Source organism: Pelophylax lessonae (assembly GCF_965119305.1).
Source record: "Pelophylax lessonae genome assembly, chromosome: 8".
In the NCBI taxonomy this organism is placed as follows: domain Eukaryota; kingdom Metazoa; phylum Chordata; class Amphibia; order Anura; family Ranidae; genus Pelophylax; species Pelophylax lessonae.
The window spans coordinates 180,866,452-180,885,500 of NC_138775.1; the positions used below are offsets into that span (position 1 = coordinate 180,866,452).

The following is a 19,049-nucleotide window of genomic DNA, read 5'->3' on the forward strand; positions in this document are numbered from 1 at the left end:
GGAGCAAGAAGTGTATAATGACTGGAATCATTCAGATAGGATGTTTGTTCCTCCTAAAAGGTTTCCATTGTTGTATCCTATGAAGGATAAGTTTTCTAAGAGATGGAAAATTCCCACTGTGGATGCAGCCATTTCTTCGGTTAACAAGAGTTAAACCTGTCCTGTGGATAATGCCCAGGCTTTTAAAGGTCCAGCGGATAAAAAGTTGGAATCTTCATTGAAAGCCTCCTTTTCGTTTGCAGGTTCTGCAGTACAACCAGCAGTAGCAGCCTTTGGAGTGTGTCAGTCTTTGAAAGTCCGCATAAAGCGAGTGGCCAAGACAGTTCCTTATCAATGAGAGCCTGTGGAAGATCTGTCAGATTTACCTCGCACTTCGTTTCGCAGTTGATGCTCTTACGGACTCCATAAAGCAAATGTCGCGGTTTGCTCTGATGACAGTGCATATGAGCAGAATCCTTTGGTTAAAGAGCTGGTCTGCAGAATTACCATGTAAAAAATTACTGGCCAGCTTCTCTTTTCAGGGAGAATGCCTTTTTGGTGGTGATCTGGATAAATATAGCCAAAAGATCTCGGGAGGAGGAGAGGTTGCTACCTGTAAAGAGGAAGAGCTGGCATCCATCCTTTAAGATCCCCAGCACACATAATACCAATGCTTCCAATTCCAGGCAGTGGCGACGGCCTCGACGTCTGCATCCGGTCCCAAGCCTTCGGGGCAAGGTCCGAAAAAACCCTGGGCCCAGAGATCAGCCAGGTCTTCCTCTAAGCCCTCTCAGTGAAGGGGCGTCCCCACTTGCCTCAGAGGGGGGAAGGCTCCTGCAGTTCTCAGGGGCATGGGTGGAGTTAATTCAAGACAACTGGGTTTGTCTCCACCATTTCACAGGGATACAAGCTGGAACTTCGGGTGTTCCCACATCCTCGGTGAGGTCAAGTATACCAACAGATCCCCTAAAAGAAAGATCTCTCTTTCAGGCATTGGACCAGCTGAGAGCTCAAAGGATGATACCCAAGGTTCCAGAAAACAAAAGGTTCAAGTGTTTTTACTCAAACCTATTCATAATCCCCAAACCAAACTGGAATGTGAGACCTATTTTGGATCTCAAGGCACTGAATCAGTTTCTGAATGTTCATTCTTTCCACATGGAATCAATTCGTTCAGTCATAGCATCCCTACTGGGAGAGGAATTTCTAGCATCCATAGACATCAAGGATGCGTATCTTCATGTGATTATATTTCAGACTCATCAAAGGTTCCTTTGTTTTGCGACTGGAAACATTCATTTCCAGTTTGTGGCCCTGCCCTTCAGGTTGGCCACAGCTCCAAGAGTGTTCTCAAAGATCCTAGCTCCAGTATTGGCTATTCCAAGGTCCCGAGGAATATCTGTAATAGGATTTCTGGACGATTTATTACTAATAGATCGACATCGGCTCTAAGCCAAAATATCATTCAGACAGTTCATTTTTTGGAACGTCTGGGTTAGATACTAAACTAAAGTCAGCATTACAGCCAGTCCAGCGTTTGGAATACCTGGGGCTTCTTGTCGACACGGTGCAGGCAAAAATATTCTTGCCAGCAGGAAAGGTCTCAGACCTGAAGGGCCAGGTTCGGTCTATAGTAAGACTAAAATATCCGCCTATACGACTTTGCATGATGTTACTGGGAAAGATGGTGTTCACATTCAAGGCAATTTCCTATGCTCAATTCCATGCCAGACCCTTGCAGAACAAAATTCTGTCTGCGTGAAATGGAAAAAATTCAGTCCTTGGACCAGTCCATATCTCTGCTACCAAGAGTACGACCGAGTCTGAATTGGTGGTTGTTGACCTGAAATCTGGAGAAGGGTTAATCCTTTCTTCCAGTGACCTGGAGGGTGGTGACTACAGATACCAGTCTCTCTGGCTGGGGAGCCGTTCTGGAGGAAGCTACTGTCCAGGGGAAATGGTCCTGGGTAGAGCGTAGTCTTCTCATCAACATTTTGGAAATTAGTGCAGTCAGTTGGGCTCTGAAATTCTGGACGCCCAGACTGGGGGGTTCACCCTGTCATGGTACAATCCAACAATGCCACAGCCATGGCTTATGTATACCATCAAGGAGTCGATCAGCCCAGAATGAGGTGGATATTATCCTGTCCTGGGCAGAGAAGTTTGTGCCATGCCTGACAGCAGTGTTCATTCCAGGTATAGAGAACTGGCAGGCAGATTTCTTGAGCCATCAACAGACGTTTCCGGGAGAATGGATGTAGATCAGACCTAGATCTGTTGGCATCCAAGTTCAACAACAAATTGGAGAGATTTGAGTCCAGGACCAGGGATCCACTCGCAGTCGGAGTGGATGCTTTGGTGACTCCTTGGGAGGAGTATTCCCTGATCTATGCCTTTCCTCCGGTACAGCTGATATCGCGTTTGTTGCGCAGGATCCAGCTGGAGGGGAAACCAGTAATTCTGGTGGTTCCGGCTTGGCCGAGGAGGATTTAGTATGCATAAATCCAGATGTTGGCAGTGACGAGGTCCTGTTAAGGGTCAGATGGCAGTATTGTTTGGTGTCCCCCCTCCCCTCAGATGCATTGCTTTGGGACATCCCATATATTATGATTTATGACTCTGTGTCCCGTGACGTACGAAAAGAAAAATGGGTTTTTAATTTATTCTTACCTGTAAAATCCATTACTTGAAGTTCATCACGGGACACAGAGCTCCCTCCCCTCTTCTATGGGGTCTTTTATTGCTTGCTACAAAACTGAGGTACTTCTTGTGTGGGAAGGGTTATATAGGGGTCATCAATTCTGATTGGTTGCCAACGTCCTTCACCTATAGGTGGTTATATAACCCATATGTTATGATTTATGGCTCTGTGTCCAGTGATGTACTTCTTCAAGAAATGGATTTTACAGGTAAGTATGAATTAAAAATCCATTTTTTTTTTTGTTTACATGAGAGGTAGAAAAATAGTGAAGAATAAAAATGTGATGTAAACTTTGGATCATGTTGCATGATCTTTGCAAAAAATAAAACTAAAAATAAAACATGCTTCCTAAATTTTTTAGGTAAAGATTCTTTTGAACAGAGGTTATGTTGTACTGACACAGGTTCGGAATATTTTTATTCAGGTAAAAGAAGAGACCGAACTTGAAATGCCTTTCTTAGAGGCTATTCCTTCTGGAGAAGATGTATGGGATGAGAGTTGGCCTTTATCAGGAAGCACCCTGTCACTTAATGACACGTTAAAGCCTTCCATTGATAACACAGGTGATCTTCAGAGTCAGATTTCTAGCCAACAGGTATGTTTTTCTTCTAAGATGAAATGTTGTATCTTGTTAGCCATAAAATGGGCTGAATTCAGCACATTTGCATGTAAAACTGAACTCAAGGCAGATATAAAAGCACAAGTAACCGGTTTATTTCAAAATAAGGCACACCTAAACTCAAGTGACCTTCTACACCGGATGGTTTAGGAAAAGCGATTTGTAAATTATGAAAGGAGTTGTAAAGTCAGAAGGTTTTTTGTCTTAATGCATTCTATGCATTAAGATAAAAGCCTCCCCAGCACCTCCTAATACTTACCTGAGCCCCAGCGATGTCCACGAGTTCCTCGGCCATCCGGGACTCTCCCTCCTGATTGGCTGAGATACAGCCATGGCGCCATAGGCTCCCGTAGCTGTCAATCAAAGTCAGTTAGCCAATCAGAAGAGAGTGGGCGGGGTCAAATGAAAGCTCCATGTCTGAATGGACACACAGACCTGCAGCTCGGCTTGGGTGCCCCCATAGCATGCTTCTTGCTGTGGGGGAACTCGACAGGAGGGAGGGGCTAGAAGCAGCAAAGAGGGACCCGAGAAGAGGAGAATCCAGGCTGCCCTGTGCAAAACCAACTGCAGAGAGGATGGAAGTATAACATGTTTGTTATTTAAAAAAATAAATAAACTTTACAATCACTTGAAGCACTTACACTAGATACTTTACTGACACCATCAGTGTGGGCAGTGGGGTATGTCTATCTTGTGTCTATATACGCACACAGCCCAGCTGGGGAGCTTGCTCGCAGGTGCCCCCTTATAGGAAGAGGCTTCCTATGATGGTACACAGAGAAGGAAGATCTGAGAGCGCCATTGGGGGTCCCAAGAAAGGGAAAGGGAGGTTCAGGACTGCTCTGTGCAATAACATTTCACAGAGCAGGTATGTATAACGTGTGTTATTTTAAGGAAAAGAAAAAGACAACCTCTTTAGGGCAGCCCCATTAGTTGGGCTGCCAACACAAAGCAAAGAACAGAAAATCAAACCTGCAGTTTTTTTGGTAACACAGGGGACCGCAACACATGGTAGCGCATTGTGGTACATTAAGATGCAATTAAAAATGTCAACACAGTACATTAACCACTTTAGTACCAGTCACGTAACCTCTACGTCATCAGACTTTGCGGGGTTATACCGGGATGATGCCTCTAGCTAGAGGCATCATCCCGGTACCGTTGTTTGAAGCCGACGGTCGGCTTTCCGTCGGTAACGATCGATGCGGCTCGGGAGCCGCTCGATCGTTACCCGGGGGGGCGGGAGGGGACGTCCCCCCCCTCCCGCCGCCTTCCGCGGCTTTGCTCGGGGCTACCGTCCCACCGGGAGCCCCGAGCACCCAGCCGGCACGTCCGCCGGCTGGATGGAGTCCCGATGAATGCCGGAAACGGCATCGATCGGGTCTCCGATGACGTAACCCGGAGGCGGCGTCCATGACGTCACGTCCGGGTTACTGTGCTGCAAAAGGCGGCAGATTTGAAAAACGGCTGTATGCAAAAATGCCGTTTTCGGCGTTTTGCATACAGGGAAGTGTAGTGGAGGGGTCTAGGGTCTTTTAGACCCTCGATCCCTCCATAAAGAGTACCTGTCACGACATATTGCTGTCACCAGGGATGTTTACATTGCTTGTGACAGCAATAAAAGTGATCAGATTTTTTTTTTTTTTAAAAACCTGTAATAAAGTTTAAAAAAAAAGAAAAAATAAATAGGAAAAAAAAAAAAAAAATTTAGCCGTCCCCGTCACCGTTAGCTCGCGCACAAAAAAAAACGTATACGCAAGTCGAGCCGCAAATGAAATCGCTGTTCAAACCACACATGTGAGGTATCGCCGCGATCGCCAGAGCGTGGGCAATAATTAAAAAAAAAAGAGCTACACTCTAACTCTAAACTGGTAACCGTTAAATAAATTTAAAGCGTCGCAGATTGAGATCTCTATTGACCGTAGTTTGTCGCCATCCCACGGGGGGGCGCAATTTTAAACCGTAACATGTTTGGTATCTATTTACTCGGCGTGACATCATCTTTCACAATATACAAAAAAAATGGGCTAACTTTACTGTTTAGTATTTTTTAAATGCAGTGAAATGTGATTTTTCTAATTTTTTCCAAAAAAATGGCGTTTTAAAGACCGCTGCGCAAATACCGCGTGACAAAAAATTTTGCAATGACCGACATTTTATTCTCCAGAGTCTTTGCTAAAAAAATATATATAATGTTTGGGGGTTCTAAGTAGTTTTCTAGGAAAAAATACTGGTTTTAACTTGTGAACAAAAAGTGTCCGAAATAGGGCTGGGGCTAAAGTGGTTAACACAAGCATTATGTTACCCCATCATTCTGGTTTGAACGAACCTTAAATCTCATCTCTGAAATGTAGAAAATCCGCGCTTAGGATAATTTTAGATTTCTAGTGTTTGATATTGGCTGCAGCCTACCTTTATACTATATTCCTAAGAATATAGTGAGATTGAAGGAAAAGAAGGGGGAAGGTGTATGGCGCTGCCAAAATGTGCTGATGGTTCTGTATGTCCAAAAAAAGTGCTAAAAGTATATACGATATGAATCACCACTATGAATAATAATTAAAGTGTCAAGTGCATCATATGTGTATCACTAATAAATATGTGCAATACTGTAGGATATTCAACTCTGTGGATGATAAATACTTGTGCTAAAACTGTGAGGAAAGGTTGGTACAAAATTGGTGTAAATTGGTGTGTATACAGTTTGGTAAAAAAATTAAAAATAAATAAAGTATATAAAATATAAAAAACAATTGGATCCACTTAAATCTACAGCCTTATAATCGTAAAATACAAAGCATCAAGTATGGCATAAATAAAGTGCACAGTAGGTATATAAATATTATGGCAGCAATAGTGCAAGTATAAATAAGTCCGTAACAACTAAGAAAGGAGGATAGCCCCACAATGGTAAAAAAACTTTCCCTAAAATACAGGGCAAAAAGTGACTTGAGTGCAGGTGCTCTGATGATGAATATTGGAGGTGCTCAGGTATATGGTGACCATTCAGTGCTCCCCGCACCCCTTGGACCGCACTCACCAGAGCTATATACCCCTACAGGGGTGTCAGGCCTTGAATCTATAATCCTGGGTCTCCTCCACTGACCATCAAAGTGGTTGGGTGGTCCAATTATCTGCCCGAATCTTGTAAACCCGGCTCCTTGGTATTAGGGTCCAAAGGTGTACCGATATATGGGGGAAGAAGGCTCACATAGAGTAGTACCGCTTTTAAAATGCTTTATTAGAGATTAAAAATTAGGTACTCACAAACGAATAGAGGGTAGTGGCATGAAAGAATAGCAATAGTAGCGCACTTCCGGGACGCCGTGCGTTCCACTTGGGCAGATGTGGCGCGATGACGCTCAAAGAAGGTGATGGCACACTTGGGATTTGAACTCATGCTCTCAGTGTTTATAGCCAGGAACACTAACCAAGCCTTCGCAGCCTGTTCTGTATGCCTTCACCATTGGGTAATGCGCCCTCTCTGCAGGAGCAGGCTAGGTAGGGAAAAGGTTAACAAGAAAAGCTTTACAGAAGACACACCTCTTGGGGGCTGTCCCTCAGACATTACCCATCAGCCACTCAGTGCTGCTCTTCAGTTTCTTGCTGCCTAGCTCAGGAGTAGGACTAGGGTACCCTGCTGGGACGCCTTGTCTCAGTTTTTTATTTTCTTTGGAAAATGTTTTTATTTTATTTTCTTGCTCACTATCGCTAATTAGTCAGGGGGATCCTCCTGGAGGACTACAAGCGACAGCCGACGAGCGTGCGCAGGTTTTTGGTATGCCCAGGCCTCACCACGATGGTGCCCCTGTGGACGGGGATGAGCCTGCGGAGAGCCTCTCTTCGCCGGGATGTCTCAACTCCGGAACGCCCTGTGTTGCAGCGTCCCTTCCTGGCAGACGGCACTCCCACTCAGGGTGGTAGGTGTTCCGTATCAAAGCGGAGCCCGCGGTCCGTGGTATGGTGAGTGATGTTACCCCCGTGTCCCTGGGACAGTTGCCTTTGGGGGAGTCATGTGGGCCCACTCCTAGGGGGAAGACAGAACTTGTGGTCTCTGTAGTGTCCACCCTGGCCAACATTGGGCGGTCCCTACCTCCCTGTCCCTTTTGGGGCGCTCTGCGGTGATCACTGCCTGGTGAGGGCTGTGGGGGCTTATTACATTGTCCTTGGGTGTCTCTGAGGGATCCCCGCGGTGGCCAGCTCCTGGGTTTTGCCTGACTTTGGCGCCGTTCGATTCGGCCGCCATTTTGGGTGAGGGCAGCTTATCTGGCTTCCCTGTGAGGGCAGCAGCCATTTTCTAAGCATTTGGCGCCGGTTTGGGCGGCTGCCTAGTAAGGGCAGCGCCCATTTTGCGAGTGCTTCTGTTTCCATTAAACCTAAAAGGCATCCATATTGCTGTGGCTCAGGGCTATACATTGGCCTCTAGTGATTGAGGTCACTTCCTTTTTTTTTTTACTGCAGCAGCTCGTGAGGGGGTCTGGTAATTACACTGTGACACTATGGGGCTGTTTTCTTCTGTTTTTTTCTGGCATTTCTCCCTAAAAACTGTGCTTTGCTGTTTCTATATCATTTAATAGGGGACTCCGACGGTGGTGCTGACCGCAGAATTTGCCGATTTAAAGGGCCAGTGTCCAAAAAAAAATTTTTTTTCAAAAATGGAGTCCCAGGATAGAAAATTCCCCACAGAACTAGTTGTTGCTTCAGGAACTCCTGAAACAACGTCCATGGCCTCCTTATCTGCTGCACTTGCGACTTTGGCGCAAAGGTTGCTCTGCTGATATCTGAACGTATTGTTTAATGAACGGCCAATGCCCTTTTCAGTCTTTTGACTCAGAGCCTGATTTGGTTGCTACGGACAATGTCCCCCCTGAGGGGTCCAGGTCCTCACATTCGGAAGGGGAAGAGTCCTCCTCCACTGCGGCGTGGGAACGCGCTATAGTAGAAGCACTTATTTACTCCGTCAGGGAGACTTTGAATATTGATGATGAGCCCGCCCAGTCAGGTAAAACAAGTTTCCTTCGGGTCCCGCAAAGCCTAGAAGTCGGGTCAGGTTTTTCCCTGCCCGAGGAGTTTCACAAACTCGTGAACGCACAGTGGCGTCACATCATGCATATGTTGGTGGTGCCTAAGCGATTTTAACGCCGATAACCCTTTGTGGACCTGGTCAACACTTGTTGAACGGCGTCGCCTAAGGTGGTCCACACTGTTTCCAGGTTAAATTTGTCCACGCTGATGCCCGTGGAGGACTCCCCGGTGTTCAGAGACCCGGCGGATAGGCGCGTGGAAACGCTTTCCTGCCACTTGTATTTGGTGGCGGGTTTTCTGCTCAAGCCTGTGTTCGCTTCTGTGATGGTTTCACAAACGGTCACTGAATGGTTCAAGGTGCTTTAGCGCACCTTAGTGGCGGAGTCAGTTCTCCGACTGTCCTTGACCTGGTGGATCAAAGTGGTCCAGGCCATGATGTACCTATGTGACGAGGCTCCTTTTGGTCGCATGGTTATCTGCGGTTGGGGTTGCAATCCGCTGCATTGTTTAGCTAAAAAGCTGGTCGGCTGACCACACTTCCAAAAACACTGTGTCTGATGTCACTTATATGAGAGGTATTTTTTTTTTTTGGTGATACCTTGGATGGGTTGTTCAAGGGTCTTACGGGGGGTAAGAGTACCTTTTACCCCAAAAACCTCTAAGGAAAAATCACCCCGCGCTAGGCGTGGTCCTTCCTTCAATGCTCATCGTTGGTCCTTTTTTCGTGCCTCGGAGGCACAGGAGCAAGGTAAATCCTTCAAGACTTCCAGCGGTCACGAGAAGCCATGGTCCGGGATGCCCAAGGCCGGTCAGTCCAGTGCGGCGGCCCTTTTCTTCCCCCCCGCCTGAAGGGATGTCCTCACCTGTTTCAGGGGTAGGGGGGATGTCTGCATTGTTTTCGGGAACCCTACAGGTGGGTTCACGGTCTGATTCATTCAGGGTACGAGATCAAGTTTTGATCTCGCCCTGCAGACCGGTTTCCTTCCATTGACTCGCCGTCTGTCCCCCGATCCTTTAAGGGAATCTTTGTATCTGTCCCTCAGCGGGACAGGTTTCACGGGTTCTATTCCAACCTGTTCACGGTGCCCAGAAAAGAGGGCAAAGTGCGGCCAATTCTGGACCTCAAGTCTCTGTGCCGCTTTTTGCGGGTGCAGAAGTTCCGGATGGAATCCATCCGGTCGGTGGCATCTTTTAAGTCAGAGAGGTTTTCTGGCCTCCATCGACTTGAAGGATGAGTACCTGCACATCCCTATCTACGATGGTCATCAGCGATTACCTCCGGAGGACCATTTTCATTTTGTGGCATTACCTTTGGCCTAGCTTTGGCTCCCAGGGTATTCACCAAAGTTTTAGCCCCGGTGCTGGCTTTACTGTGCAAGAGGGATTTCTCGATTATCTGGACGACCTCCTGTTGAGGGCGAGCTTGTGTGCCACTCTCTCGAGCGATCTGACAGTCACGGTTCAGACGCTTCAGGAGTTCGGGTAGACCATCAACTTCCAGAAGTCGGCAGTGACTCCATCAGTCTGTTTCAGTTACCTGGGGATGGTCCTTGTAGGGCAAGATCAGGTCCCTCAGGGACAACGATCTCTCCTCTCTACGGGCCTGCATGTTGTCCCTGGGACTGATGGTTTCGGCCTTTGAAGCCATCCCGTTTGCTCAGTTTCACACGAGGACTCTGCAAGCAGAGATTGTTGCCAGGTGGAAAAAGGATCCTCAGTTGTTAGACAGGAGGATATGTTTGAGCCGCCTCCCGAGTTTGGAACTGAACTGTGGTGGACCCTATCGCCCACTCTAACTCAAGTCCAGTCCTTTCTGCCTCTGTTGTGGACAATAATCACCTCGGTTCCAGCCTGTCGGGCTGGGTTTGCGTTCTGGACACCTTATGTGCCCAGGGGACGTGGTCGGCGGAGGAATCCTCCCTGCCGATATATATTTTGGAGCTCCGAGCGATCGAGCTGTGCTTGTTTCATTGGACGACTCGACTGACGGTCGCCCAGTTCGTGTTCATACAGATGACGCCACAGCGGTGGCTTACATCAATCACCAAGGGGCACCAAGAGGGCCTGAGCAGCTAATGAGATGGGCGAGATTCAGTTTTTTTGGCCGAGGCGCACTTTCCAGCGATTTCGGCTATTCACATTTATTGGAGTATAAAACTGGCTGTTGGACTGTCTGAGTCATCAGTACTTGGATCAGGGGGAATGGTCCCTGCATCTGGAGGTGTTTTCATCTTCTGTGTGCCTGGAGGGGGTCTCCGGACGTTGATCTGTTTCGCGTCCTGTCTTAACAAAAAGGTGGGAAGGTTCGTGGCCGGGACCCGCTGTCCTCTGGCGGACGCCACGGACGAGTGGGTGGTGCCCTGGCACCGGTATCGGCTGCTTTATGCCTCCCCTCAAATTCAACTGTTGTCCAGGTCCTCCGCAGGTTGGCGTCGAAACAGGTTCAGGTAGTTCTGGTGGTCCCAGACTGGCCTCGTCGCTCTAGGTATACAGGCCTCGTGCAGAAGGTCGTCGAGCCTCCCTGGCGGCTACCTCTGTGAGAAGATCTACTGTCTTAAGTGCCGATCTTCCATCCTGTTTTACAATCTCTAGCTTTCACAGCATGGCTGTTGAAAGCTGGGTGTGGAGAGACAGGGGTCACTCGAATACTGTTATTCCTACCTTGCTGGAGGCTCGGTAGTCGCTGGGCACGATCAAGAGTCAGTTATCAGCCTTGCCTACTTTCTTCCAGCGTCCCTTGGCAACTAACTCCCTGATTCACACCTCTATTCAAAGGGTTTGTCCTCTAGCTCCACCGCGGAGGGCTCCTTTGCCTCCGTGGGACCTGAATTTGGTCTTGTCCGTTTTGCAACGGCCACCCTTTGAGAACATCAGAGATATCGCTCTGCTTGTGTTGTCTCAGAAAGTGGATTTTCTGGGGGCTATCGCTTCTGCTCGCAGAGTGTCTGAACTGGCTGCACTGTATTGCCGCTTGCCTTATCTGGTGGTTCATCGGGATAAAGTGGTCCTGCGACTTATTCAGTCTTTTCTCCCCACGGTGGTGTCAGATTTCCACCTCAACGAGTATATTGTGTTGCCTTCACTTTGCGCGAAGCCCAAGCATCCCAAGGCATTTGCTTTGCGTTAATTGGATGTGGTCCGGGCGATCTGGGTTTTCCTGTCGGCCGCTGAGTCTTTTTCAGAAGTCTGATTCCCGGTTCATCCTTCCTTAGGGACCTCGGAAGGATTCGGCTGCGTCTGCTGCGGCCATTTGATAATGGATCAGACAGACTATTGTTCAGGCCTATTCACTAAAGGGTCAGGTGCATCCTTTCCTGGTGAGCACTCTACTGGAGCCGTGAGTGCCTCTTGAGTATTTTCGCCATCAGGCTTCTGTGGCTCAGAAGTGTGTAGTGGCGACTTGGTCGTCTGTGCAAATTTTCACATAATTTCTACAGGGTTAACGTGATGGCATCTTCGGATGCTTCCTTTGGCCGCAAGGTTTTGAGCGCAGCGGTTTGTTGCAGAGACGGGTTGTTACATCTCTTCTTGGGGTGAATTTTGTTCTAGGGTTAGCTCATGTTGAGCTTCTGTTGCCCGGTTGGCTCAGTTTTTCTCTGGCCTTATTGACACGTTGCCGTTTCTTTGGTTGCCTCTTTGTTCCCACCCCTCACACCTGCACTGCTTTGGGACATCCCAATGGTGAAGGCATACTGAACAGGCTGCGACTGTCAGAGAACGTAAGAAAAAAAAGAATTTTTGTAAGAACGTACCGTAAAATTATTTTCTCCTATTCCTCTGACAGTCGCAGCCCCCGCCACCTCTATTTTTTGGGGGGGTTGAATGTCTTCCTGTACTGCTTGCTACAAAACTAAAGAGCAGCACTGAGTGGCTGATGGGTAATGTCTGAGGGACAGCCCTCAAGAGGTGTGTCTTGTGTAAAGATTTTCTTGTTAACCTTTTCACTACCTAGCCTGCTCCTGCAGAGAGGGCGCATTACCCAATGGTGAAGGCATACAGAACGGGCTGCGACTGTCGGAAGACTTAGAGAAAATAATTTTACGGTAAGTTCTTACAAAAATTCTATTTTTCTGGTAGTAAGAAAAATGGTTGGAACTTGTATTAGGATTTTATTTTAATCTTGGTTCCTATTGAGGAGATTTCCCTTCCTGTTCAGGTGCAGGGTGTCGGACAATTTTGAATAATCACTTCACATAAACACAAGGCACAATTAAAAAAAAAAAAGATTGTGTATTTAAAGATCTAAAAGTGTGTTGATTTTAGTAATGTATAAAAATTGCTTCTAAGGAATTTGTTCAATGGGTATTTTTACAATAATTTGATTGTTTCTCTATCAAGAAATAATTTTTATTAAAAACAGCCAATTTGTTTCCTTAACTCTTTCCTGCCCAGCCCTGGCGCCCGTTTTACTAAGCTATTACACCTAGGGGATGGGAATACCCAATTACATGACCACTGTGATTGGCTGTCACAGTACTCAAATGACTAGGAGTCAGTCCCACCAGCTTCTGCTCATTACTAGAGACTGGGAACTGCCTTTGACAGCTTGGTCGCTGAGCTGGGAGCACAGTGACTGCAGCCCGTGAACATGCATATTTGCAGTGTTTGGGCTTTAAAACACAAAAAATACATTGATCTTGCCAGAAATGCAGTGTCCTTTTCACATTAACAAAAAGCAGAAAGTCCGGGCTGGGTGACAACCATGGCTCACTTCATAGCTACATTGGGGTAGTGAGCGTAGCCACCCAGGGAAAAGAAGTGCTATTCTCAGGATTATCATGTTAAATATTGAAGAAAAGAAAAGAGATGCAGCCACCACATCTTAGGCCTTGTGAGCTGCAATATATTTGAAGTTGAAGGAAAGCCTAACTCTAGCTAGTTAAAACATCCCCCACCTATCCTGCCTACCTTGTATAAAAAAAGATGTGTGTACTTACCTATTTCTCTTATGTTCATTGACAGACACAGCTTCTGTTCATTCTTGACCGTAGGGTTTGTAGCCCCTTGCTATAGGCAAGTCGGTTATTTCTGTCTAGTGTTTCAGGAGTTACCTGTGGTTCCAAAGCCTTTCTTCCTGGGAGTTTTTTCCTGCGGAGATCTTCAATCATCAGCCAGGCTGGGCCATCTAGATCCAGTGGTCACCCCAGTCTAGCCAACAAGCTCACGCAGACCTTAAGCTACATGCTGGATCGGCTGCAGCATCCCCACCCTGATCCAGGGAGCCTAGTATCTCACAGGGACACACTTGACTGGGCACCTGGTGTCAGTGTTACCCTGGCACACTGCTGCCTGTGTGCTCCCTATTCCCCCCCCCCCCCCCATCTTTCTGAGACCTTGAGGCTGCCGGGACCATAAGATATCTCCTCCTGCTTACTAAGGATGTGTTTTTTCCTACCTTGTTGTATGGGCAGGGAATCCTACAGACTCCCCTCTCCTGCCCGGGGATGCTGGTATGGGCAGTCCAATGGGTGCACACACCACGCAATTGGGCTGCCCAGCAATTGAGTCTGCTGCTTTGCGGCCTAGTGGATTGGTCCACGGCGTTCGCCATCTTGTTTTTGAGCTATTTCCCTTCCCCGCTGTCATTCTGCTGACCTTGGCAGGATGTCTTGTGATGGGTAGTGCTTTGGGGCAGACCCTGGGGTGGGCTGTTTCAGCAGCCATTTTGACTTTGGGCTTCCGTCCTAGTTTCTCTAGCCTCTGATGCTGTGCTCTGTACTTGGAGCATAAAGGTACAATTGAAAAAAAAAAACATGCAATGGGATCCATGGCTGTGGCACTGCAGGTGATATTGATGAACCTGCATACACCTGTTGTGAAGCTTCCAAAGCTTCAGTTGGTGATCAGCAGCTGCTTTTCCACAAGTGAGTTTACTGGCAATCCTGCATGCAATTTCTGGGCCTAATGGTATCCAGTATCCCAATGGTGTTGCATGCATCGTCTCATGTGATAGGACTGCAGTTGGAAATCCTCTCCAAGTGGGACAACTCTCCTCTGTCATTGAATGATCAGATTTGTTTGGTCCAGGGGGCTATTACCTCTCTGGTCCAGTGGCTCCAGTCTCTCTAGCTGGGGAGTTTTTTCTTCTTCAGCACTGGATGGTGGCCAGTATGGATGCCAGTCTGTCCGGCTGGGGAGGAGTTCTGGTGCCGAGGTTGGATTAGGTTGCTGGAGGAAGCTCAACTACTGATCTACAGTGTCTTGAAAAAGTATGCATACCCCTTGAAATATCCTGGCATACCATTTCCACAGGAAAGTGCTATGGTGGCGAGAGCAAGGTGTCAGGGCACCAATAGCAGGAGGGCTCTAGGACCCAGTATCAGTCAGAATAGGAGAAGGGCTCTAGGACCCAGCAACTCTGTCAGCCCCTTACCTGGGCCTTTATAAGGAAGCCAGCCCTTCTCTAAGTGCTGTTTGATCTTCAGCTTCTACCAACATCCTGTTTCCTGTGATTCCTGGTTCCTGACTCGGCTTGTTACACCTCCATCTCCAGCTTGCTTCCTGACTTTGACCTCGGCTTGTTTAACGGATCTCCTCTGCCTGCTACCTGTCCAGACCTTGGCTACCACTTGACCTTGTCTCCTCCGCTACCCACCTGGCATCGAACCTCGGCTTGAATCAACCACCCTCTGTCTTAGCGATCCTAAGTACCTGCTTCATCTCACAGGTGCCACCTGCCTGCAGTAACCCCGCAGCACCACAGCGGTATCCCTGAACCCTTTTCTGCAAGCAACTCTGCAGGCGACCTGTGTGACTTTGGGCCTAACTCCTCCTGTCTCATCTCCAGGGGAGTTTGGCACTTAGCTGCAAGGGAAGCCCTCTCTCCATTGGCCTCCAGCACTTGATACCTGATACAAGGGATCATTTTGTGAATGCACCGGACGCTGTGGTGGTGGCATGGAGTCGTCATCGTCTCATTTCTGCATCCCCTCCTCTTCAGTTTCTCCCTCTTCTGCTGTGCAGGATAGAGGCCAAAGTGATTCTGGTTCTTCTGGTCACGCCCGATTGTCGATCCGTATATGCCGACGTGGGGCTGCTGGTAGTGGACACTTTTACACTCCCTGGCAGTTGCCTCTATGGGATCTTCTGTCCTTTGAATCGATCTTATTCCCTGCCTTACCTTCGCTGACTTGCCAGCTTTTCTATGGAAAGCTGGATTCTGATAGACGGGGCTTTCAAGGTCAGTAATTTCTGCAATGCTGGAGGTCAGTAAATGTGCCTTCTGAAAATACATGCTCAAAAAAATGAAAGGAACACTTTTTATTCAGAGTATAGCATCAAATCAATTTAAACTCCTTGGATATTGATTTGGTCAGTTAAGTAGCAGAGGGGGTTGTTAATCAGTTTCAGTGGCTTTGGTGTTAATGAAATTAACAGGTGCTACTAAATGGGCAACAATGGGATAACCTCCAAAACAGGAATGGTTTTACAGGGTGAGTCCACCAAAACGTTTTTTCCCTACTCATCTTTTCTGACTGTTTTTAACTAATTTTGCATTTGGCCAGGATCAGTGTCACTACTGGTAGCATGAGGCTATACCTGGACCCTATAGAGGTTGCACAGGCAGTCCAACTCCTCCAGGATGGCACATCAATATGTGCCATTGCCAGAAGGTTTGCTGTGTCTCCCAGCACACTCTAAGAGCATGGAGAAGAATTCCAGGAGACGGGCAGTTACTCTAGAAGAGCTGAACAGGGCTATAGAATGCCTTTAAACCATCAGCAGGACTGGTATCTGCTCCTTTGTGCAAGCAGGAACAGGACCAGCACTGCCAGAGCCCTACAAAATTATCTCCAGCAGGCCACTGGTGTGAATGTTTCTGACCAAACAATCAGAAACAGACTTCATTAGGGTGGCCTGAGGGCCCAACTTCCTTTAGTGGGCTCTGTACTCACTTCCCTGCACCTTGTAGCTCAATTGGAATTTGCTATTGAACACCAGAATTGGCAGGTCCGCAACTGGCGCCCTGTGCTTTTCACAGATAAAAGCAGGTTCATCTTCAGCACATGTGACAGATGTGAAGGGTTCTGGAGAAGCCATGGAAAACGTTATGCTGCTTGTCACATTGTTCAGCATGACCGGTTTGGTGATGGGTCAGTGAGGGTGAGGGATGCACAGCCCTCTCTGCTGTGCAAATTCCAGGGGTGGAAAATTGGCAGGCGGACTACCTCGGCAGGCCCTGAGTCCGGGTGAATGATCCCTTCACCCGGAGGTGTTTCAACAACTGTCTCCCCCGTGGTGGACTACCGATGTAGATCTGTTAGCCTCCGCGCATCATGTAGAAGGTCAAGTAGAGGTTTGTGGCAAGGTCTCGAGACCCTGTGGCCTTGGGGCCAGTGTCGCCTAATATATGCCTTTCCTCCAGTACAGCTTCTGCCGAGACTTCTGTGCAGAATCGAAGCAAATTCCTTGGTTCGCACCTTCGTGCAGGGGGTTCGCCACTTGGCTCCTCTGGTACGGTCCCTAGTACCTCTGAGGGATCTTAATTTGGTACTGCAGGTTCTTCAAAAACCACCCTTTGAAAATATTTGTGGTCTTCCTCTGCTTACCTTGTCAAAGAAGGTGGCTTTCTTGGTAGCTATTACTTCTGCACACAGTGTTTCAGAGCTGGCTGCGTTGTCTTGTCAGTCACCTTACCTGGTGGTTCACAGGGACAAAGTCGTGCTACATTCCTGTCAGTCGTTTCCTGCTAAGGTCGTGTCATGTTTCCATTTAAATGAAGACATTGTATTGCCTTTGTTGTGTCTTACGCCAAAACATCCAAAAGAAATTGCCTTGCATTCCCTGGCTGTGGGTAGGGCCATTAGGGTGTACCTGGTGGCGACTAAGTCGATTCGCAAATCGGATTCCTTATTTGCCCTTACGGTTAGTTTTTGTAAGGGGCAGGCCGCATCCACTGCTACCATTTTCAGATGGATCAGGCAGGCGGTGATGCAGGCCTATTCCATCAAGGGTCAGGTTCCTCCTTTTCCTGTTAGGGTGCATTCTACAAGTGCGCTTAATGCCTCTTGGGCTTGAGGGTGTGCTTTTTTCCTGGTAGGTGAGCTCCAGATGTTCCTGGTTAAGCTCTTTGGTTACCTGATTGGCTAAGTTTTAGCCTTTTTTTTTGGGGGGGGGGATTTTGTTTTTTTTTTTTTTTGTTTTTTTTATGTTTGCTGTGTTTTTTCCCACCCCTTATGCTGACTTTGCTTTGGGATGTCCCATCGGTCAAGGAAAATATGAATCTGTGTCCGTCAATGAACGTTCACTTACAGATGCAGCTCCATATTCTTAACTATTGGGTTATGCTGCATCCCTGTGGATATACACCCACTCACTCTGCTATAGGCATTCATTTTTTTCCTGCCTAGTCAGGAGTAAGGACCTAGTTCCCTGCTGGGATTTCGGTCCTAGCATTTTGCATTTTTTTGTCAAATTTTTTTTAGGTACTTTTGTTCTTGAGAGAACTACAATCAACAGCCGGACTAGGCGTCAGACTGGATATTCTAGATCCTTATGTCCTCCCAGTCTGGCCAGCAGACGTGTGCAGGTCGCAGCTCCGTGCTAGGCCTCGCCACGACATAGCCCCACTGGACGGGGGCTGGCCCGCAAGTGAAACCCCTTGCTGGGACGCACACGACCTGGTTTGGCTGAGTCGCAGTGTATCCCTTGGCTGTCAGCATCCCGACCCCGGGTGGAGAGGTTGTCTGTCCGGAGAGGTGTCCACCCGAATATCATTGGTAGGGTGAGCAGTGTCCCCCCCATATTTCTTGCGGTCTTAGTGTCGACGTGGGCCTCTCCCTGGGATGGTTGGACCCTTGGGTTACTCCCCCATGCCTCCCTTTGAATGTGGGGTCCCTAGGGACCATCCCCTATCGACCATCCAAGGCTCCCCCAGCAGGTCATCCTCCCCACTATTTCATAGGGGGTCCCTATCTTAGTTGGGTATAGTGCAGGGGCTGCAGTAGGCGATGGGAGCCCTGATCGCGCAATCCGCTGGGGGGGGGGGGGGTGATCGGGTGTAATCCTGGTGGGGGTCCCTGCCAGGGCCCCCCTATGCCTAATTGATCGCTAAACTCCTCAGGGGATCCTGTAGACTGCATGGCGTGCCAAGGACGCCGCCATTTTCTTGTAGATCAGCTGTGCAAGGCTCGGCGGCCATTTTTTAGTAGTTTCCCATTAAAATGCATTGGGCGGCCATTTTGTTGTGGTCTCCCCATTGAAATGCATTGGGCGGCCATTTTCTCGGAGCCAGTGAATGCTGTACAGCAGTGAGTGGCAAGGCTTTTACTCTGGTGCTGACCTAGGTACTTCCTCTTCCTGTGAGGATCGTTTTCTGCACACTTCAGGCCTGCTCTGCTCTCCCTAATATCAGGCGGTGGTGAGTCTATTGGGGGCCCTGTAGGTTGCTCACTCACTCTGCTACATTGCAGTTCCGTGTGCCAGGACTTGTAGTAACTCTGGTGCAGCGGTGTGGGGCCGTTTTTGTAATATTCTTAAAGTGACCCCGGGTTAACATGGAGACCCAGGAGCAAGTATCACCTACTGATCCCCTCCTTGGTATTGCAGGGACCTCCGGCTCTCAACCCTTGTCTGCCTTAATGGCGGTTTTGGAACCCCTGGTGTCATAAGTTGATTTGGTCCTAAAAAAGAGGACTAGTAAAAAGCGCCCACTGCCCTCACCTGCCTCATCTGTATCCTAAGATTCTAAAGGTTGATATGCCCACACGGACGTGAGTCACCCTG

General features: G+C 48.1%; 1 protein-coding gene across 1 annotated transcript in view; it reads left to right on the forward strand.

The window, feature by feature from the left end:
- Nucleotides 1-19,049, forward strand: part of TDRD5 (tudor domain containing 5) — a gene marked incomplete at both ends in the record, with an annotated part of 586,386 nt that overhangs the window by 494,293 nt on the left and 73,044 nt on the right. The window contains one exon of the mRNA XM_082265311.1: nt 3,105-3,275. Within this exon, the coding sequence (XP_082121437.1) occupies nt 3,105-3,275 (171 nt within the window). The remainder of the gene's footprint in view (nt 1-3,104; nt 3,276-19,049) is intronic.